Source organism: Fusarium oxysporum, chromosome 10 (assembly GCF_000149955.1).
Source record: "Fusarium oxysporum f. sp. lycopersici 4287 chromosome 10, whole genome shotgun sequence".
NCBI lineage: Eukaryota > Fungi > Ascomycota > Sordariomycetes > Hypocreales > Nectriaceae > Fusarium > Fusarium oxysporum.
In genome coordinates, this window is record NC_030995.1 from 918957 (window position 1) to 938968 (window position 20012).

General features: G+C 49.0%; 7 protein-coding genes and 1 non-coding gene across 10 annotated transcripts; 6 read left to right on the plus strand and 2 right to left on the minus strand.

Annotated features, from left to right (window-relative positions):
* The first annotated feature begins 1243 nt into the window (after window positions 1-1243).
* FOXG_13892 (uncharacterized protein) lies at window positions 1244-2973 on the plus strand. The gene is made up of 3 exons (XM_018393940.1): window positions 1244-2293; window positions 2354-2501; window positions 2551-2973. Exons 1-3 carry the CDS (start codon window positions 1382-1384, stop codon window positions 2853-2855), a joined length of 1365 nt encoding a protein of 454 aa, XP_018253314.1. The 5' UTR covers window positions 1244-1381; the 3' UTR covers window positions 2856-2973.
* A 302-nt stretch (window positions 2974-3275) lies between these two features.
* Window positions 3276-9952, plus strand: FOXG_13893 (uncharacterized protein). Of its 3 annotated transcripts, XM_018393942.1 has the most exons (5): window positions 3276-3396; window positions 3477-6931; window positions 6989-7578; window positions 7630-7743; window positions 7794-9952. In XM_018393942.1, exons 2-5 carry the CDS (start codon window positions 6826-6828, stop codon window positions 8310-8312), a joined length of 1329 nt encoding a protein of 442 aa, XP_018253316.1. In that variant the 5' UTR covers window positions 3276-3396; window positions 3477-6825; the 3' UTR covers window positions 8313-9952. The 3 variants fall into 3 exon arrangements, with proteins under 3 accessions (XP_018253316.1, XP_018253315.1, XP_018253317.1); XM_018393941.1 differs by having other exon boundaries at window positions 3276-6931; XM_018393943.1 differs by having other exon boundaries at window positions 3477-7578.
* On the plus strand, window positions 3364-3516 carry FOXG_21286. Its single transcript has one exon. It is a non-coding gene; the product is annotated as a tRNA-Asp (tRNA).
* On the minus strand, window positions 7745-11365 carry FOXG_13894 (uncharacterized protein). The gene is made up of 5 exons (XM_018393944.1): window positions 10553-11365; window positions 10471-10493; window positions 10060-10424; window positions 9967-10007; window positions 7745-9918 (listed from the first exon to the last, which is right to left on the minus strand). Exons 1-5 carry the CDS (start codon window positions 10816-10818, stop codon window positions 9456-9458), a joined length of 1158 nt encoding a protein of 385 aa, XP_018253318.1. The 5' UTR covers window positions 10819-11365; the 3' UTR covers window positions 7745-9455.
* Window positions 11366-12498: 1133 nt separating this feature from the next.
* Window positions 12499-13388, plus strand: FOXG_13895 (uncharacterized protein; the record flags this gene model as incomplete). The annotated part of the gene is made up of 2 exons (XM_018393945.1): window positions 12499-12981; window positions 13047-13388. The coding sequence occupies 2 exons, from the start codon at window positions 12499-12501 to the stop codon at window positions 13386-13388; spliced, it is 825 nt and encodes a 274-aa protein (XP_018253319.1).
* A 425-nt stretch (window positions 13389-13813) lies between these two features.
* FOXG_21287 (uncharacterized protein) lies at window positions 13814-14398 on the plus strand (the record flags this gene model as incomplete). Its single annotated transcript, XM_018401608.1, has 2 exons — window positions 13814-14134; window positions 14174-14398. The coding sequence occupies 2 exons, from the start codon at window positions 13814-13816 to the stop codon at window positions 14396-14398; spliced, it is 546 nt and encodes a 181-aa protein (XP_018253320.1).
* A 1329-nt stretch (window positions 14399-15727) lies between these two features.
* On the minus strand, window positions 15728-18272 carry FOXG_21288 (uncharacterized protein; the record flags this gene model as incomplete). The annotated part of the gene is made up of 6 exons (XM_018401609.1): window positions 15728-16210; window positions 16265-16579; window positions 16630-16929; window positions 16983-17654; window positions 17709-17902; window positions 17975-18272. The coding sequence occupies 6 exons, from the start codon at window positions 18270-18272 to the stop codon at window positions 15728-15730; spliced, it is 2262 nt and encodes a 753-aa protein (XP_018253321.1).
* Window positions 18273-19178: 906 nt separating this feature from the next.
* Window positions 19179-19314, plus strand: FOXG_21289 (uncharacterized protein; the record flags this gene model as incomplete). The annotated part of the gene is made up of 2 exons (XM_018401610.1): window positions 19179-19203; window positions 19238-19314. The coding sequence occupies 2 exons, from the start codon at window positions 19179-19181 to the stop codon at window positions 19312-19314; spliced, it is 102 nt and encodes a 33-aa protein (XP_018253322.1).
* Between the last annotated feature and the right edge of the window lie 698 nt (window positions 19315-20012).

Sequence of the window (20012 nt, forward strand, 5' to 3'; positions counted from 1 at the left end):
TGTGTAAGATGATGACATCTGCATGCTCTTCCTTGATTCGCCCCCAACCTATACGATATGCGAGTAGATGCTGAAAAAAAAAGTGAGATTTTCGTTTCACTTCGGAAAGTTCTTGTAGTAAAAAGCTGCGGATAATATGTTAATGTTGCGGAGTTTGGAAGTGCATGTGCACTCAAACCACCGACAACCAATACATTAGGAATGCCAAGCATGAACCAGTATCTTTTATACATATGCCAGGAGGAGGATGGAGCACGCTCGTCTAGTGATATGTAAAAGACTAGGTTCTGTAAGCGGGTTGCTTTGTCTACAAGACAAGGAACTTCAGTCAGTAATGGCTCATTTCGTTGCTGACATGATTGATATTTGAGGTATCAGATCGATAATGCACAGTCTAGGCAGTAGCTTACTATTTTCTAGTAGCGAAACTTAGGACCACTTTCAGAGTTGAATGATTATAGAACAAATTACGTGAAAGTGCAAATGCCATAGTGAGGTTGCTTAATACAGAGCCAAGTTTCAGATTAGCAGCCTCGCAGTAAGCTTGCGAGAATTAGTCAGCGCGGTGTCTTGTTTCTCGTTTATCCTAACCAGTCGGTAACTCAATTATTCTGCTATGACATTCTCTTGAAACCTGGAAACAAGACTGAGTGATGGTGGATGTAGCACCGGATCTCGGGGTCTTATTCGTTGAGCCCCAATATCTTGTTCTCTTCGGGAGCCTGCAGGACATTCGTGTATCTCCACCATGGAGCAGATAACGAAAAGCTCGTTTATGGGCTCTGTATATGATCAGACTTGGTCACGTATAACCCTGCGAACTGTGATCTGCGAGATCTGGGTGCAAGCAACGACATGAAGTAGCAGGATATTCTTATACGAAGTTTCACATCAATTGCATTATCTACTTACCAAGTTCATAATTAGGTTGGCATGTCAGGCATAGAAGAAATTTGATCTCAGTCCAAAGAAGGACATAATATCACTGACCATGACCCTTTAGTATGTTTACGAGATAACTAAACCTCGAGCCCCCAAGCTATTTGAATATGAAAATCTTCTAATCAGATGAGCCATGGAAGTAAGGTATATATAGGTATCGTCTAGGACTGATTCAAGGTAAGCTACGTCATAACAGGCAGAAATATTGTCTTTTCAGCGAGTCTCCTATTGTTGTTGGACCTTCCACGCTATGTAGCCGAGTCCAAGAAGGAAGGCGCCTCCATGGCAGTGCCAAGAGAGGTGCCTGTCTTGATGCACAGGTAAACCCCGTTTTAATATTTCCGAGTGTTTCTGAAATCATATTTTATCCCCTGCATCAACAACCTCGCCGTTTCTAACCTCCCCCGATAACCTTACACCTCAGGTGCTCATTGTCAAGATGAGATCGCTTCACTTTATCTTCATTCTCCTCGCCATCATCACATGCCCTGCTATTGCGGCCGTGGCTGCCAATCAGGTTGCTCAGGCACACTGGGATATTTCAACTTCACTCAACGGCTTCTCCTTTGAACGAGCCAAGCCTATCTCTGCCAAGACTATTGACCGCACCGGTGTTCGAATGTCACGACTCAAGAGCCTCAAGCACAAGACTGACTCCTATCCGAGATCTGCTCTCTCCCATCTCACACGAACTCATCTCGCAACAGCCGGAAAGGGTACCGTCCCTCACCAAAACATTTCTGCTGTCGGGAGCTTCTCCACTGCGTACGCCATTCAGTGCACCTGGGACGATGCCCCCGTTTGGCTCATCTTCGACACTGGAAGCTCTGATACTTGGGCCGCCAAGACTGGATTCATCTGTGAGGATGCATCCGGTAACGTGAGGAACGCCCAATCTCCATGCAGTTTCGGTCAACCTCATATCAAGAGCTTCCTTCACGATATCTCTGAAGTCTACTTTCATCGCCGTTATGGTTCTGGAGAGGATGTATCAGGGCCCATGGGAGTCTCTGATATCGCTTGCGGTGGCATTTTGGTCCCCAAACAGCAAGTTGGCTTGGCCAGTAGAGCCTATTGGCGTGGCGACAACACCACTGTTGGTATTCTAGGCCTTGCCTATCCGTCTCTAACAAGCGCCTATCTCGGTGACCCCAACGACACATCCGATGAATCTGAATGGAACAATTACCCTTACTCGCCTTGGTTCACCACAGCTATCTCAAAGGGCGTGGTCGATCCTGTCTTCAGCGTCTCTATCGAAAGAAACACCAGTGATGGTGTCCTGGCCTGGGGTGGCCTTCCTCCTATGCCATGGGGACCCAAGTCATTCGCAGCAACAGATCTCGTCATTGTCAGTTGATCCGGCAGGGATTGGGTTTTCTCAACGTTCATGTTTCTGACAAACTTACAGGCCAAATTAGTTGAGCGAGAGAAGACTGGCTGGGAACCCTCTTTCTACACCATCATTCCTGATGGCTTACAATGGGGAAGCACAACAGACACGGCAAAATACCCCTACATCGTTGACACTGGGACCACAATGATGCATATTCCTCCTCGTTAGTCAGCCTGCTTCACATTCCTGATGTTTACTGACAGCCCTAAAAGCACTGACTGAAGCCATCGCCAAAGCCTTCCAACCCCCAGCCACATGGATGTTTGAGTGGAGTGCCTACTTTGTCGATTGCAATGCCATCCCTCCTCATTTTGCGGTCATCATCAAAGGGGTCCGGTTCTGGATCAACCCAGCTGATCTGATCTATCAAGATTTCGCCGAACCGGTGACTGGAAAATGTGCAATTGCAATTTCGACGGGAGGATCTGGGCCATATATTTTGGGAGACCTGTTCTTACAGAACGTTGTGGCTGTCTTCGATGTGGGTGGCGCAGAGATGCGCTTCTACTCCAAATAGCTGTCCGTGTCTAGGAAGCCTGTCACCTAAGAAGCAAATAAGGGGTGTAGCTCTGTAGAGGCAGAATGTCAAAGGTGTAAAATATACTGGTTGAAGCAGAAATTGTTGCCATCATGCATTCAGTGCTTCCATGAATAAGCCATAACATGATCGGTCAGCTAACGCTAGCGTATGAAGCAAGATGTCTCTGCCCAGGGGTTCCAGGGTGGAGACGCCCATAGAACTACAGATACGAGTAAGGATGGTGTCTATATGAATCTAGCTCTCTAACATAAGACTAAGTGCATAGGTAGGTAATCACTCGAGTTCCAAGCTCCAAACAAGTTTGATATTGGATGCTTTACACTGGCAGTACATGGCATGGTGCTGATCTCGATACCCCTGGATGTACAAGAGGGGCCACACACCACTGCAACAAAAATGGGGTAATAATGTAAGGCCAGTGGACTGGTCTTAGACACATAATCCAGAACAGAAACTCTAGTCCTCAGCAAAATATCAGCCAAGAGCCTGGCTGGCGTAATGGTTAACGCGTCTGACTGTCAGTATTTCCCCTCAACTCCTTGATGCTCAACCCAAGGTTCAACATCTGGTTCACAATCATTGCTAACGTTTGTTCAGTCTAATCAGAAGATTGCCGGTTCGAGTCCGGCGTCGGGCTGTTTTTATTCTTTTTTATCTTTTCATATAGAATCGGCGGGCGTTGAGGGCTTGGATTCATGTCTGTTCTTCTGGGCTGAAATACTGGCTTCTGCCTCCGCGAGTAGACGCGGACGCTCTGCTCTCCTCGGCAATTTTTATTGCCAAAATTGTATTCAGAAGAATACTGTCGACTTAAATTTCCAGTTTGCAAAGTTTGAAGGGGTTTCGATCCAGATAGAAACGACAGTTGGTACTTCAAGTATTAGGGGGCCTCTTCTCCATTGCCACTTATACAGCGTCATCTCGCAATGACGGTATCAGTCAGCGCAGAGTAACCCTTAGCTTTATCCTTAGGTTTTCACTGCTTGTGAATAAGAATCAACTGGCGCGTGAGACACCAGGAACTGATGCGCGAAGCCCGGCGATTTCTTACTCCATGAACTGCTTTCTGTGTATGTCAATATCTACACCAAACAAGAGGAGACAAGAGAACTTAGGGACCTCTTTGCTAAGGGACAAAAATACTAAGTAGATTTACTATGAACTTGATGGAGGTTTAGACTGATTGTTTTTGGCACCTTAATTTAGAGTCAGAAGTTTTCTTGCCCTGAGGGCCAGAGTCTAAGTGAAATTCTCAGCGAAAAGATCCAATACGAACACCATCGTGTATCTGCAGTGGAACGTGATTCGTCGTGTGATGTTAGGTGGGATTCTTATCGCGATAACCCGCAATGGAAGGTAGTCCGTGGTAGTTATCCTGCTGTTTCTAGCTGTCATCCATCTTCACACGTTCACGATTGCCTCCATCGCAAGTCAAGCATTCGACTCCAGTCACAAGACTCGACTTAAAAGACATCCTGGACTGACACATCCCATCCTGTTGGGTTCAGATACTGGATCACCAGAGAAAAAACCTTACCACTTCAACATTTGTCATCGACGTCTGATATTACGGGCCGAAGCACAAGAAAATTATGAGAGGTGTCGCAGCTGGACCTCCGTCACCTGTACGGACAAGGGGTCGTGCAAATACCTTTGCCTTTAGCAAGGTACGAGATAAAACATTTCTTTGATTCATTGTTAGTGTTCAAGCGAACGAATCCGATCCACCAAATTTCGTTATCGTGAGGCCGCAAGGCGGTGTAAGGGCAGCACCACAACACAACAGAAAGCCGCAAAAGCAACTAAACCTGGGGTGAGGGGACCCCACGTTCGGAAAGTCTGGGAGCTTGGGGGAGAAAGAGCTTCAAGTTGCATCTACCATCATATCACAACGTCAAATCGAATGGAAGACGGGTCAGAAGATGGATGACCCCATATATAACATGCGTTGGAAATGCAAGCATCGGCCGAGAACGTACCCCAGGAACCGGCACCTGGAGACTTTCAAAAAGCAATTGCAAGTCATGATATCGCAGCAACACGATGCGACACGATACCAGTGGTGCCAATTCGGACAGACCCGGAGCTCAGCATAGGTCTCGTGAGCGGCAGCTGGTGGCGGTTCCTGCAGCATAGTTGCATCCAGACAGACGGGCCTAGGCAAACAGTTGACCGTGAATTGAGGCTGGCGGCCCGGGTAAGAGCACGGGACAAGTGTGATGAGATTTGGATCTATCAATATCCACGCCAATGCCAATGTCAATGCCTGTTTACTAGAGCTGACTCGGTTCTGGGCTCGGCGTCTTGTCGGTGTCTGGGTGAAATGCCTAAATTCACACAACCAGGGGCAATATTTTCAATGGCTACTGCACATCCTCAACACCATCTTTCTAAGCCTTTGACGCCGAAGATTGCCCTCAAATGCCTGATATCTGGTCGCTGTCTCCGGGACCATGCCGGGAGGATCCGGAGGCAGGTCACCATGAGACAGCTGCAACGAGAGTTGAGCTAGCGGCTACGTAGAGGACTCTACAGGTCTCTGGCAGCTCTGCGGCTTTCCTCCCCCACCATCTGATCGGCAAACGGAAGTGGAAATTTTACAGAGTGGAGGTTCCCCCGGTAAGAGACCGGAAGGAACATGAAGTCAGGTTTAGGGGTGTTTTTGGAGCACCCGACCTTCTGTCCTTCCCCTACAGGACCGTCTCCGAGTCACCTTACAGGGCGTCTTAACCGTCCCGGGGCTCTACAGACACGCACGGCGTCCATCCGAGCGGCGGCGGGGGAGGTTTGACCCGCGACAGTGGATCAGAAACGCGGGCTTTAGCGGGGCATCGACGTAATCCCATTGGCCTGTCTCCATTCCATCGTCATTCATGATGGAGCCACGACCTTGAGAAAGACGATGCAAGCCGCATGCTCAACATGATTTTTTTTCTTTCGTGTTTGTGATGGAGCAAACTCGGTTACCCTGACTAAAGGATAGGCATTTTCTTCTTTCTATAGCAGCGATAAGCTGTACCGTATCAAGTGTGATACTCAGCTGGTTGGATCCCTCTCTTAGCCTCAAAATCGACTCCATCTTCATCCCGAGCTACCTTACCTTACCTTACCTTACCTTAGCTACCTGCACCCTTACCTTACTTCACCTTGGACTTCTGTCACTTGACCTCTCTTATCCTCTTTGACCTCCTGTCCCCTTGGACTATTCGCTACCCCAGGCACGGCTTGCTACTCTATAGAGCAACTAGTTAAAGCAGCTGCTGTCCATCCATCTCAATTTCTTTTCCTTTCATCCATAGACCGCTCGCTATTCGACCCCTCATTCTATCCCCCACTTCATCCTCAGACAGCTTCTCCCCGAAGTCTTGGTTCCCTTGCCCCGGGTGCCTTTACTGCAGATCACATCAAATTCATCTGAATCTTGCTCTTCTCGACCAGTTCAACTTTGGTGCTGCATATACAGACGGGTAGAGCTTCGACTGCCTCTGTTTTCTGCATCGAGCAAAGTTGCATTGAGGCCACTCAATTAGGATCAATTCGGCGTATCATTGACGTGAATCTACTCCGTTGGGAAGGAACATACCATCCATCTACGTGCCGTGCCCTCCTCATCTGATCTCAACTGGCTGGCTACCTTCGGATCCAGTCGTCGGAAAGAACTCACCCAGCTCCTTCGTTTCTCCTCACTCACCCTCTGGTCTACCTCGGCTCACACGACCACTAACATTCTGACTCCTACATTCTATCACTCGTCTTCGATTAGACTACCGTCATTCCAATCTCATCCTCTTCTTTGTTTGATGCCTCTGCAGTATTGGAGCTTCATCAGATTTGATCAGTGCCTGGCTCTCTTTTGTGAACCTTGATTGCTCTGCTCAGTAGCAGTCGCATTCAATTTTACCGCCCAACCAACTTACACCCCATTTGTCGCAAATCATCAGCCACGATGCCTTCTCGAACTAACGGTGTCGGCGTTCAGGCCGAAGATACCAGGATCTGCGTGGTCATGGTTGGTCTACCAGCCCGAGGCAAGAGTTATATTGCCCAAAGAGGTAGGTTTTATCTCTATCTGCATCTGCATCATGCGCCATAGCTGACCAACATCTCAGCCCAGCGATATCTTCAGTGGCTCTCCATCCCTGCTCAGACTTTCAACGTTGGCAACTACCGCCGCAATGATGCACCACAACCCACGGCCGACTTTTTCGATATCAACAATCCGGAAGGAGAACGCACCCGCCGTGCTGCCGCTGAGGCTGCTGTTGCCGACATGCTCGCCTGGTTCCGGTCTGGCGGCATTGTTGGTATTCTTGATGCTACCAATTCTACTCTGGAACGCCGTAAATGGGTCCTGGAGGTCTGCAACGAAAACGGCATCGAGGTTCTCTTTGTCGAGAGCAAGTGTGACGACGAAGAGCTTATCATGGCCAATATCCGAGACGTCAAGACTACCAGCCCGGACTACCGTGGACAGGACCCTGAGACTGCCGCCCTCGATTTCCGTAACCGCATTCGCAACTACGAAAAGGTGTACTGCACCATTGACGCTGATGGCAAAGAGTCTCACCTGACTTACCTCAAGATCATGGATGTGGGTAAGCAAGTCATTATCAGCCGTATCCGAGATTATCTCCAAAGTCGCATTGTGTACTATCTCATGAATCTGCACATCCGTCCTCGTTCAGTTTGGCTATCAAGAGTAAGAACAATTCTGTTGCGCGCTCAAATCAACCACTAATAATCTTTGTAGCACGGTGAATCCTTGTATAACATTGACGGAAGAATTGGCGGTGATACGCTTCTCTCTCCTCGTGGTGAACAATATGCCAGAAAACTTCCTGAGCTCGTCCGAAAATCAGTTGGTGTAAGTTCAGCCTCACCCTGAACATTTTTTCTGTGGCTAACACTGTGTAGGACGATCGACCACTCACAGTATGGACCTCAACTTTGCGACGTACTATTGCTACTTCTCGTTTCCTTCCACAGCACTATAATCAACTCCAGTGGAAGGCGCTCGATGAGCTTGACTCAGGAGTATGTGATGGCTTGACCTACCAGGAGATCAAGGACCGATATCCCGAGGACTTTGCCGCCCGTGATGAAGACAAGTACAACTACCGATATCGTGGCGGAGAGTCGTATCGCGACGTTGTTATCCGCCTTGAACCCATCATCATGGAATTGGAGCGAAGCGAAGATATTCTTATCGTCACCCACCAAGCTGTGCTACGATGCATATATGCATACTTCATGAAGAAGGACCAGTCTAAGAGCCCTTGGATGAACGTGCCCCTACATACCTTGATCAAACTTACCCCAGGAGCCTACGGTACCGAGGAAGTCCGCTATGAGGCCAATATTCCTGCTGTCAGCACCTGGAGAGGCAAGGGTAGCACCGCTAAGCACGAGAACCCAGCCCCTGGTGTCATGTAATACGATAGACAACATTGTCAAGTTTCACAAGGGTCCTACGACCTGTGCTTGAGTATACGGCGAACATGCGCCCGGTGGATGACTGTTACGATTTGAAATGAGCGTGCATATGGAACAGATTTAGGGGTATGACGACACGGGAAAGCATTTTTGAGGGGCATTCTATGACTACTTGCTATGAAGAGGACAGCTCGTACGACATCCGCAGGAACTTAGGATTCGGGAACAAAAACATACACGGCATAGTGTCACGAAAGACACAATGGTAGGGCTTCGGTAGGGCTCTGTACAGGATCAACGGCGTTCTTTTGCTATTTTGTCTGATAGCGGATCAGGCTGGATAATGACTAGCGTCTCTATAAAAGTAACATCAAAGCACATGACCATAACGAATTACAAACTCATGATAGCTAGATATGAGAGCAATTGTGCGTTCAGTGAACTGAAGTTGAGCATTGCGGGTAGTTGAGGACAAATTTAAACTATTGTGGCAATGCTTGACATGGGATTGCAGGTTTTGTGATCCCCTGTCTAGGATGTTGTTGTGTCCCGGCTAATAACTAAGGTGCCTTTTACTGCCCTCATAGTATCCAAGATTTCGGTTCCCTCAACTCATATTTGGGACGATAATCTACCAGTACAATAAATCGCGAGAACGACTGGGAGATGAACATGCTGAGGTCATGGATGAACATCATCTCCCCAACTGATAATTGCCAATCGATCGTCCAACAGCCGACCATCGTACGAAGTCTGTAGGATCCTGCGCCGATTATGGCATCAGAGAGCACACCTCCTCAACATACCCAGCAATACCTCATCAAGCTCGCCGGGGTGGAAACCGCGGGGAAAGAAGGGCAGGGTGCGCCGGTAGTTGCTCGGTGGGGTCGATTTGTGTACCGACCCAAAGTGTTGGGAGACTCATCGAGGTCAAATCGACCTCTTATACGGCGTCCATAAAAAGGGCCTTTCATGTCCTTCAGCCTTTCCTGAGCTGTTCATATTGATATCTTCTGAATCCTCTGAAGACATAGTGGGCGATGTGCGCTCCAAACCTACCATGACCACCAGATTTGGCCTTACAGGGCAGAATGTCCAGAAGCATAGGTAAGATACTGGCTTACGCGATTTTCTGTCGTGGCTTCAGTCATTATGATCGTGTGAGCTTTCATTCGATTGTCCCGTAGAACTTGGCATGTGGTGCGAGGCGCAGTCTGTGCCGGTATTGGTGTCAGATTTCCAGACTTCCTGTTTTGGCTGATTTTCTTCGGTACTTTGTTGCTTCTTTGAAACCATCTTCTTGGTCAAGGATGGAGTTTGTGATCGGGATCCTCCGCGGCGCTTCTCTCTGCTGCGTGTGGTCTTTGACATTGGCCAAGAACGACGGAATCTTCCAGTAGTTGGTGCAGTCACACTGGGAGCTGCAGGTGCACTGTACCGAGATTGTAGCTGATGGAGGAATGTGTGGTTGGGATTGTCATGGCAAGTGCAGCGACAAGGGGCGAGGTTGGGCCCGGAGGCCTTGACAATCTTGGCAATGAGCTCGGCCATGGACAATTCGATATGAAGTTTGACGAGATATGCAAGCGGGTGAAACTCGACGTATCTGACACGACGATTAGCTGATAGGCAATACTCGGGATTTTTAACATACAGAAAGGTATTCCGTAGTGACATTGACCCAATGATCAGAATCTGTTTCAGGTGTCAGCCGGCTGGTAAATGATGTTTGGCAATTCAGACTTACATCCATCGAGATGGAGACGACTACCATCACCAGGTTGAAGCGATACAACACCACATACTTGGTTAGACCGTATGATATGAGGGACGAGCGGACAAGATAGACAAAGTAGAAGTTCAGAGCCAGGTCAATAACCGCAAAAATTCCTTTCTCGATTCGGTCCCAAATGTTATTGATGTCGATATAGGTCTGGCTAATCTGCAGTCGAGCCGGTATCCAAATACAAAAGACTGAAATGTTAATAAGTGCCAGGATAATAAAGATTCCCCATTTTAGTCGTCGAACGATAGTCGGCGAAACATGGAGGAGGGCTATTCGGTTGACAATGATTTGCATAATGCAATGGATTTGAAATACCCAAAGGAGCACTGTAGAGATTAGCCCGGGGCTACAAACTTGAGCCAGCGAACATACAGATGAAGAAGTATATTAAGAACCTAGAAAATATTTGGTCAATCATTGAGCTTGAAGATGGAGATGAGCAGCCAAGACTCACCCTGGACGAATAGTTCCTCGAACATAACCCCAGCCAAGACCTCCAATAATGGCGCTGGAGACCAATTCAAGCCATATTAAAACCATATACGTTGTAATTCTTTGCGCGCGTTTCCATTGATGATAAGTTTGGATGCCCACACGAATGAGACCAAAAATTGCCAGACACAGAGTCATGCCAAAGGCGATGCTGACAATGGCCCAGTCAGAGCAACTTGGCTCATGGTATTCGAACCATGGTGGAATAAGCAGTCCGCCCCCCTTCATTGTATCATGGCTACCGACGTGATCAGAGGTAAGAGGTTAGATGGTTGGTGAGTGGTGCACACGATTGAACACCAGTAAGAAAAGTTGGCTTATCTCGAGGTTTTGTAGCAAGGGTCTCGGTTTGCCAAAGCCAAAAGACCAAGTCGAAATCAATGTCGAATGCCACGAAAATGTTGTAAGAAGCAAAATACGATCCCCACGCCACCGAGTCTTCGATGTCCGTATCAGGGCATTTCTGCACTGCACGGCAAGCTGAGGGTTTGTCGAGGAGGCGGGTTACGCGGAACAGAAGGACCGGTGCAATGCACGCTGTAGTGGTAGCGTCGTCCAGAGGCTGATCCTAGACTAAAGACTGGACGTTGAGGACGTGGCGCTCCTGTTGTGGAAGTCCGATGGCCCGGGTGTGGAGGGTTAGTAACTTTTAATATCACCTGCCGAGTGGTGTCTCACGGTGAAGGGGATGTTGATTGTCACCGCTTCGGTTGAGCTTTTCTTTCCTGTAGGGATAGAGCCCAGCTCCAACAACAAAGCTGCAGGGAGGAGGATGGAGGGCCCTTTTGTCCATTCACCACCATTGACTAGTCCACGGCATTGTAATTGCCGAGACATCTTGTTAAGCGCATTCGTGACATTTGAACCAGTGATTTCCTGGCCATTGGCGTCTTGTTATGTCATTATCCTTAGTCCGCTCCACAGCAATGGAACAGTAACACCTCTAACGCTGCTCAAATTGGTGGATGATGGCTTGGGCGGTAAGAGCCTCGCCAAAACAGCAAGCGATCGATAGAGTTTATCGGGCGCGGGGGACTTGCTTGGTGAGGATAAGGCCAAGCCAAGGCAATGCACGAAGGCCCGTCGATCTTAGTGTGATATGATACGTCAGAGGCAGCTGCTAGGATCTGTCTCTGCCGTCACTCAATTGCCGAATCTAGATTTGACAATCAGAGCGATTTGCGCTAGGCCAATGTTTATTAAACAAGGGAGAGTGGTTGGGTTGGAGGATGAAGAATTTGATATTGGACATGCAATTCTTTCAAGGGAGAAGTTAATTTCGATGTCGACCATTCCATTTGGGCAGGAGCTGGTCTCTGTCGGTTATTGAAACACAGAGCAGGCGCGAATGGTGGCACTTTCCAAAGGAACAGTGTGCTTTTGTCATCTGAAAAGTATCATATCGTATCCACTTATAAAGTGGTGCCAGTTCAAAGATTAATGACTATTAGAAAAGTTGATATCCATATATTTAGGACGCTTACTATTGTGTCTCACTATTGGCTATCGATTCAAGTTCTGAGTGCTTCGTCCACCTGTCAAACGCAATCATCTCAACAACTCACCTAGGTACGCTTGAGGATGATACGTGAAATAAACTATCCACCCATATAGGCTATTAAAAAGAAGCAAGATAAAAGCTGTGAGCCTTATTAGTGCATTTAATCACGAGCTGGACTCAGCTGAATGAGCTGTATTCGCAGAGGCTGGACAGTGTATAATTGCCACGGTGTAGTGAGTGACACCAAGCAATAGCCATCAACACCGAGCATATCATCACGAACCCAATTTGACCACCGTGACTAAACGGCCCATCGTCGTACCATTTCATGTATTTAAAGTAGGAAATTCTACCAGAAACCATGATGCCTTATCTGTCAACTCCCATTACCCCAAAGCTCGACAACTATGGCCTTCCTCTTTCAACCCCCCATCTTTGGGAACTACGTCCTCCCGATAGTTCCCATGAATGTACCTACGATGCTGGTTGTTCCAACACAAGTCGCATTAACGCCTGTTCAGATCGTTCCAGTGTATCGACCTATCTTTTCTCCATCCATCAGGATCAAAGTCATATTCCACTGTGCAGGAACTGTTCTCGCCTCTAACGATGCCTGCTACAACTATCTTCCACCTCGAGAAACAGTGCTAGGAAATTTATCCTGGTGGTCTGAACAGCATGGACTTGGAGATAAAGCTTGTACCCGACGTTGTACACTCTATCTCACCAGAAGCAACCGCTCAACCCTCACTATTAACCCAATAGATGGACCTGTTTCACCACCAGATCTTGTGAAGAAGGTGTCATTTGGCGATATGACAGCCCTAGGTTTCCAGACGTTGATGATGGACACGGCAACAAATAACTATGGAGCCTTTATCTTGGTCGATGTAAGTGCATCTGCTAGAATGAAGTGGTTATGGAGAAAAAGGAGATAGCTCATAGAATTCTCTAGCATGCTTATGTGCCTATTAAGATTCTGGCCCAACAAACCGATAACGATCAGAGTACTCCCCGGAGCGGAAATTCAAATGACAACACTGACAGTAACCAAAATAATTCGACTGATAACACTCAGCCTGCTCCTCCTGTCGCTCGTCAACCTTCACCACCGCCAGACTCATCAGCGGATGCGGTCAATACCGGCACTCCTGGGCCTTCGCACACGGGAGATAATACCACCACCCCTGAGCCAGCTGCATCAACAGGTAATACTACTCCAGCGGGAACTGGATCTGTTCCGGGACCTACGCTCCCTAAAGTTGCAAGCGTGGAGCCTGATAACACGGAAGAATAAGGGGGGTTGCAAGCGGTCAGGCAGTGACTAGATATCAAGTATTAGACCTCCTCATTCTAGTTTCTTCTGAATTCATTGATATTATCTGAAGCCCTTGAAGCAAACTGAACCTCTCAAACTGTGACTGTGATCGTGTGTTGTTTGGAAGCATCTCAGCCAAGTTGTCACTGTCAGCCTCTGGCCAGCTCATATTCACACCAACACTCGCTCGTTTCGGCGTGCTGATCAGAAGCAAAGCATCTATCTCACTTAATAAGAGCCGAGCTTCTGGCACAGTAGTTATAACACGACCTCTCACTTCAATAACATCTCAGGTGGCCTGTATTACACACAACACCTCCTCTTCCTCAGGCTTCTCATCATCGTTATCTTCGCCTCATCTCACTGTTTCCTTCAAACTCTGAACATCAGAGTAACCAAGCGCCATGGATCTGTTCATCACTGCCCAAGAGCCCTTTGCGCATCATCCACTCAAGGCCAAAAGCTTCCCTTCAGCTCTGAGCAACGCAACCGGCAAAACCTCAGGTGATGCAAGACCTCTTGTGTCTCTCCCGCCAGTTTCACAGCTCGAGTTTGATCTCATTGTTCATGATCCCTGCCATGACAGCACTCTCACTGGCTCGTGGGACCCTCTCCCGACCCCTCTGAGCATTCCTCTCAATACCTCCAGGGTTCATCTCCTCAACCTCCTACGGGAAAAGCTCCCTGTCGTCGAGGCATCCAGCAAGAATCGTCTCAGTCGCCAAGTTCGCCGTCCCAGGCTCATCTCTGCTACGCTGTACTAGACCTATGGTGGCAAGATTTACCCGCTTGGACCTAGCGACAAGGAGTGGCATTATCGTGATCTCGTCACCAAGACAGATATCATGGCTCGCTCTGAGCTTGAGTGGTTTCTTCTCAAGGAGATGATGGCTTCGTCTAGAGGTGCACTCAAGTGCTACATCTCCGTTCGTGGTGAGCACGTCCCCGCCAAGAAGACTTCTGGCTGGTGGTTCAAAAACAGTGCCTGAGAGCACATACTCCAGTACGTTCACTCATGTCGATCTCCGACCAAGCGTATTGAGTACTGATTGAGCAAAAGGACAGTGACACCAACAACATTACGATGAAGCTGGACGGCCGGCGAGGTGCACTTTGGGGGCAAGGAAAGGACATTTGTTGGAACTTGATGTATGCAATAAGAGCAAGAATATTCCACGAAAGGGAACTAATACGATAACATCATCTCATTTACTCATGGAATTGCTAGTTGCCTCGTCTAATGCTGTCTCATCACAAGCGGTACAAGATATCAACAGAACGCCCGTAAAGGATAAGATTTCTCAGTGACCAATGCCCGGAAAGATTGGTTCATGTTAGATTGCTCTGAATCACTTCTGTTTCTTGTAATATCGGCTTTTGGGTTGTACTCTGTGTTACAGTGAACCTCTGCCCCAAATGTTGCTTTATCAGACACTCATTAACATAACCATCAACACTAAGATAAAACAAAGACTTAGACAGACAGACAATTCGAATTAACATCGTAAAGACCAAACTCCATATTTAGCCTAGGTATAATCTGAATAAACCCATGATCCTCGCGCCATCAGACTGCTCATAAGTCAACACAACACAACGCAACGCAACACAGCACGGTACGGCACAACCTCAGCTCCTCTCCCCCGTGATTTTGGTCTTTAGCTCTTAAATTAACACGACCATTGACGACAACAGTATGCTCGACCAATCCACCAGTGTCTCCAAACTCCCCCCTCCGTATACACCAAGTTACTTGCTGAGCGTCCTTTTCAGATAAATAAACAAGACAAAGGCAAATGCAGATGACAAAAACAAGTAATGGTAGCCAAGACTTTCGACGCCAGCCTGTGCCCCAGGCCCCTGTAGTCGTACAAGAGTACAAGAGTGGGTAACTTCAACCACGTTACCCAAATTAATCCCCTGATCTCCCCTTTCCCCTCTATTGGTGGGCTTTGATGCTCAAGAAACAGGCCCATGACGATGTCGTTTACTATCATTATGTGCATGTTCCAACATGCGTGGGTCTCGTCATCCGTGTCTCCAATTCACTGCCCAGGTAAAGGTGACTGAGCAGTGAAAAGTGTGCTCCAAGAAGGGGCCTCCCAAGAGCATCAGTTATGCATTGACAAACATAGCCAAGATTGTATGTGTGTGGAAATACACGCCGTTCAAAGTACCTTCATTCTGCCACAACAAAATATCTTTCCCACAGACAGGCCTATAGCAAAACCAAATACGAAGTGACGCCACCATGCAAAGTGATGCTGAATAAAACACTCAAAAATCTGGCTGTGCGAGATGATGAAGCAGCCCATCCCTTACTGGGCCGGCGGGTTTCCCTTGAGACGCTTTGGCATCCTTGGTGTAGGTGGTTTGGCATTACGTGGCATTCCATTGGCAGCAGGCGTAGGTGCTCCAGATCCATCCTCCTCTTTCACTGCTGATGGCCGTCGGCGCTTGTTCGAGGCGGGGGATGTGTTTGCACTGGGGCCGCTAGAGCCAGTACCCTGCTGACTTTGCTGCATCTGCATTCCGGGGGCTTGCATGTGTCCAGGTGCTGGGCTGCCCATGTGTGGTGATCCAGGGAGATTCATATGAGCCGCGGCTGGGCTTGCACCCATGGGAAATTGTCCGAAGCTCGGTGTGCGGGCCCCGGGGGGCATTTGTTGACCGTTCATGTTGGGTGGAACTCCGTTGATCTGTGTCGAGACGTACTGATCGAGGGCTTGGTACGGGCCAAGGCCGGGGTTCGAATGGTAAAATTGGAATAATGGGTTCATCTGTCCCATCACTTCAACAATCTGGACATTATTCATTAGCGTCACTCTTACTTACACTGAGTGAGCTGTCCCTACCTCAAGAAACTGGAAGACAGCTTCCGTCACACCCTTGCTGTTGACAGCCGAGTCCGGCAGGTCGACTAGGACCTCTGGTGGCTGGGTTTGAGGTGACTTCAACTGTCGACCCTTGCCCTTCTTAGACAATTCGGGTGATTTGCCATCCTGTGAGTTAGTTTTGTGCCATTCTTTCATCCACATGTGGGCGGGCTTCGCGGCATCAATGACCTGTTTTCGTGAGATGAATTCGTCATGACTCGTGGTGAGGAACTCGAAAAGTTCGATCTTTTGTTCAGCATCGAATTGTGCTCGGAGCGTACCACTAGCGACCAACTATCACCATGTTAGTAACCCATTGACTCAGACCAGTCAGAATGTCTTACGTGAGATCCAGTCTCGAACCAATAAACGAAACTGGCCTTCGAATTCTCGATGCAGTGACAATCGCCAGGAAGAGGTCGATCTGTCACACCCTTATCCATGATCAACTGCATATTCTTCACGCCACTACCGAAATGAGTGTGAAAGTATCGAGCAATTGCGGGATAAGCGATTTCATATTGCTTATCGGTCGTATCCTCGGCGTCGGTGATATGTAATGAATGACGAAAGACACCATTTGGTGAGAAGAAGCGCATCACAAAGCCGTGCCAGTAGGAGAGGTCATCTCGGCCTTTTGAACCCTAGAGATCTCTTGTTAGCTTGTCATAGAGGACTCCATCACGGTATATCTTACAGGAAAGCCACTCAAGTGTTCGCTGAATTGCATCAGCTTTAGTAAACACTGACCCTTCATGCTATCTCGTCGCTGCTGCTGGAGAATTTGGCTTTGAATTGCGAGTTGCTGCGCGGTAGTGGCGCTCATCTGATGCTGCTGAGGCTGGGCTTGTGGCTGTGGTTGTGCCTGTGCCTGGGGCTGAGGCTGCGGTTGAGCTTGTGGTTGAGCAGGAGTTTGTGGTACCTGGGGTTGGCTCTGTCCAGGTGGAAGTTGGGATGGCTGAGCAGGAGTTGAGCTGGGCGTTTGAGCTGGTGTTTGAGGTCCAGTGGGAGCGGGTGTACCAGCCTGCGATGATTGCTGAGGGGTGTGCTGAGGCTGTTGCTGGCCAGGCTGCTGTTGCTGCTGTTGTGGTTGGGGTTGAGGCTGAGGTTGTCCCTGAGGTTGTTGGCCCTGTTGGTTGGCCATCTGATTTTGAAGAGCGAGCTGATTTTGCTGCATAGCTTGCATGCTCTGAGCGTTCATCGGCATCGGTTGACCAGGATTAGGCCCAGCTTGCATTTGCTGAGCATGAGCAACCTGTTGTTGTTGCTGCTGCTGCTGCTGTTGCTGTTGCTGTTGCTGCTGTTGCGCTTGATGTTGTTGCAGAGCAAGCTGCTGGGCCATAATCGCTTGGGCTTGTGGATGCTGTCCCTGATTTGTTAGCTGAAAAGACGCGAATGGCAGCTTGGTTATCTATTGACTTACCGGAGCCAGACCTCTTCTGAGTTGATGGAGCTGCTGAGGGTTGAGCTGGCTAAACTGAGCCATGTTCATAGGAATACCGCCACCCTGCATGTTGGCTTGGAAGGCTTGTTGAGCCATGAGTTGTCGCGCTTGTTGTTGCTGAAGTAGGTGTTGCTGCTGCTGTCGCATCGCAGCCATCGCTTGCGGATTACCAACTGTGAATGAGCCAATTAGCGCTTGCACAGGGACAGGGATGTTGAGGACAGTGCCAGTAGGGTATTACATACAATGTTGTTGCTGAAGCTGTTGCTGAAGCATTTGCTGCTGCGCGGTGGGATTGAGGTGCTGCAAAGCATGAGCATTTGGGTTCGCACCCGGCGGCATACCGCCCATGAGGGCAGGGTTTACTTGTGCTCCGGGAGCAGAGACCATAGGTCCTCCGAATTGATGAGGCATTCCCCCAGGAGCGCCTTGCTGACCTGGGTTGTGAGGCATGCCACCAGGTCCCATGGGGTGGCCGGCGACACCTGGATGCCCCATGCCAGCAGGATGCCCAGAGAAATTTGGGCCCATACTTGTTGCCATCATGACTAAGTAGTCGGGTCGATTATCCACGGCGTGGATATCGACGATCGCGTTGAAATACTATCGCATACGTTGAACGATGGGAATGAAGTGAGGTTGCCAGACGACGCGAATGGGTGCGCGAAAAACGATTGTCGGATACTCGAAGTGGCTGAGGATGTCTATAATAGGTATTTCGCGTGTCGCGACGAGACAGGACTGGGTGCACGGTGCGATAGTGATCGTGACAGAACCCAAAAGGGCCAGGGGAATATAGATCAAAAGTGTAACTATTGAATTTTCCGCTGTGGAATCGTAGAGCGTCGAGGCGATAGGACCCGCCAAGGCATCGGCGAGGGGAAGAGATAATTATTTGGTGGTGTGGTTCCGGGCTGCGATTGCGGACAAGAGAGAGAACAAGCCCAACGGGGGGGGGGGGGGGGGGAGAGGAGGTCGTGGGCGAATAAGGCGACGATGGGGCGAGTGGCACGTCACGAGATTCCAAAGGCCGGGACCAGCGAAGAGGTCGATAGAAGTAACCCACGGGACGGCCTGGAAAAAGTGAGGCCCAAAAAGAGCGCAAATCGAGGCGTTGAGAAAGGAATTGGTAGATTTGTCGAAAGACGGAGACCCAGGAGAAGGCAATGCGAAGACACGGGAGCGATGCCACAAAGAGGGTTGATCCGCTTTCAGTACGGGGATGGGGAGAAAGAATGGGAGTCGCAAGGACGGAGACTGGGCCGTGGTTGAGTGGGCGGCTGGGCTGGGCTGGGTAGTGTCTCCCGCGGGTGCGATTAGGTTCAGTAAGGTACGGTTCGGTACGGTACAAAACTGTACAGCGGATACTGTCGTCTGCTTCGGGGTTCCTAGAAGTCTGCTCTGGCTGGGCTGTCTCTGCTAAGGGCCTGGCTGGGCTGGGCTTTGATAATGCGACGGCGGACCCGGTACTCAGGTACGCACGTTGAGCTGACTGACAGAAAAAATAGAGGGCGCACGCAAGATACCAGGGTTGAAATCTGACGTGACGGGGGTGGTTGGTAAACCTCAGATTCAGCCAGGCTGAATGTTGGTCGAAAATAAGAAGGAAGAGAAGAAGGAGAAAAGAAGTGGGAGAAGTTGGCAGACACTCGAGTAAAGGAAGGGTGCTGCTGGTGGTTGTCCAGTTGTAGTCTACCTAAGAGGGAGCCTGTGGACTAGACGGAACCATGGAAGCAAGGCAAGCAAGCCGATGCGTGGACTATCGGTATAAGACCAAGAGAGTGTGAGTTCAAATAAGTAGATCTCAGATCTCGTTGGCTTGTCTGCGATTATCCTCTCAGACAAGAGATCTCAGGGTGGCAGTGACTGCGTCGAGGTACATTCGAAGCCGATAGAGATTCGATAATGATCGACGGGCTGGCTCTTACAGACCAGGGGAGATCTCACTCAACTCGCTCGTTCTCTGTCACAATCTCTGGGTCGTAGACTTTTGGGGGAGCCCTTTGACCTTTGCGCCTGGCAGAGTTGGGCGGGTGGGGTTGTCTAGTTGTAGAAATGGTTCTGATTCGTTGATGTCCAGGAAGTGGATAAACTTGTCGGCGGATTCGGACCAGGGCCCCGAGATAAAAGTGGATGTTTATGCGCTTACTGAAGTATGAGACTTGTGCGGATCCGGCATTGACGAAACAAAGCAGCCAATAAAGGACACAAACCTGATAGCTGCTGGTCCCCTTAATTTGTCTCCAATAAGCCTTCGAATGAGCTACTCGATAGAAACATATT

Excerpts from the sequence above, each read along its gene's own strand:
- FOXG_13894 (XM_018393944.1), bottom strand. The coding sequence starts at position 10,818 with ATGAAGGGGGGCGGACTGCTTATTCCACCATGGTTCGAATACCATGAG. Across the intron at positions 10,008-10,059 it reads TCGTCTCCATCTCGATGGAT|ATTCTGATCATTGGGTCAAT; the intron begins GTAAGTCTGAAT and ends CACCTGAAACAG. Across the intron at positions 9,919-9,966 it reads TCACTACGGAATACCTTTCT|ATACGTCGAGTTTCACCCGC; the intron begins GTATGTTAAAAA and ends TCGTCGTGTCAG.
- FOXG_13893 (XM_018393941.1), top strand. The coding sequence starts at position 6,826 with ATGCCTTCTCGAACTAACGGTGTCGGCGTTCAGGCCGAAGATACCAGG. Across the intron at positions 6,932-6,988 it reads GAGTTATATTGCCCAAAGAG|CCCAGCGATATCTTCAGTGG; the intron begins GTAGGTTTTATC and ends CCAACATCTCAG. Across the intron at positions 7,579-7,629 it reads GTTCAGTTTGGCTATCAAGA|CACGGTGAATCCTTGTATAA; the intron begins GTAAGAACAATT and ends TAATCTTTGTAG.
- FOXG_13892 (XM_018393940.1), top strand. The coding sequence starts at position 1,382 with ATGAGATCGCTTCACTTTATCTTCATTCTCCTCGCCATCATCACATGC. Across the intron at positions 2,294-2,353 it reads CAGCAACAGATCTCGTCATT|GCCAAATTAGTTGAGCGAGA; the intron begins GTCAGTTGATCC and ends ACAAACTTACAG. Across the intron at positions 2,502-2,550 it reads AATGATGCATATTCCTCCTC|CACTGACTGAAGCCATCGCC; the intron begins GTTAGTCAGCCT and ends CAGCCCTAAAAG.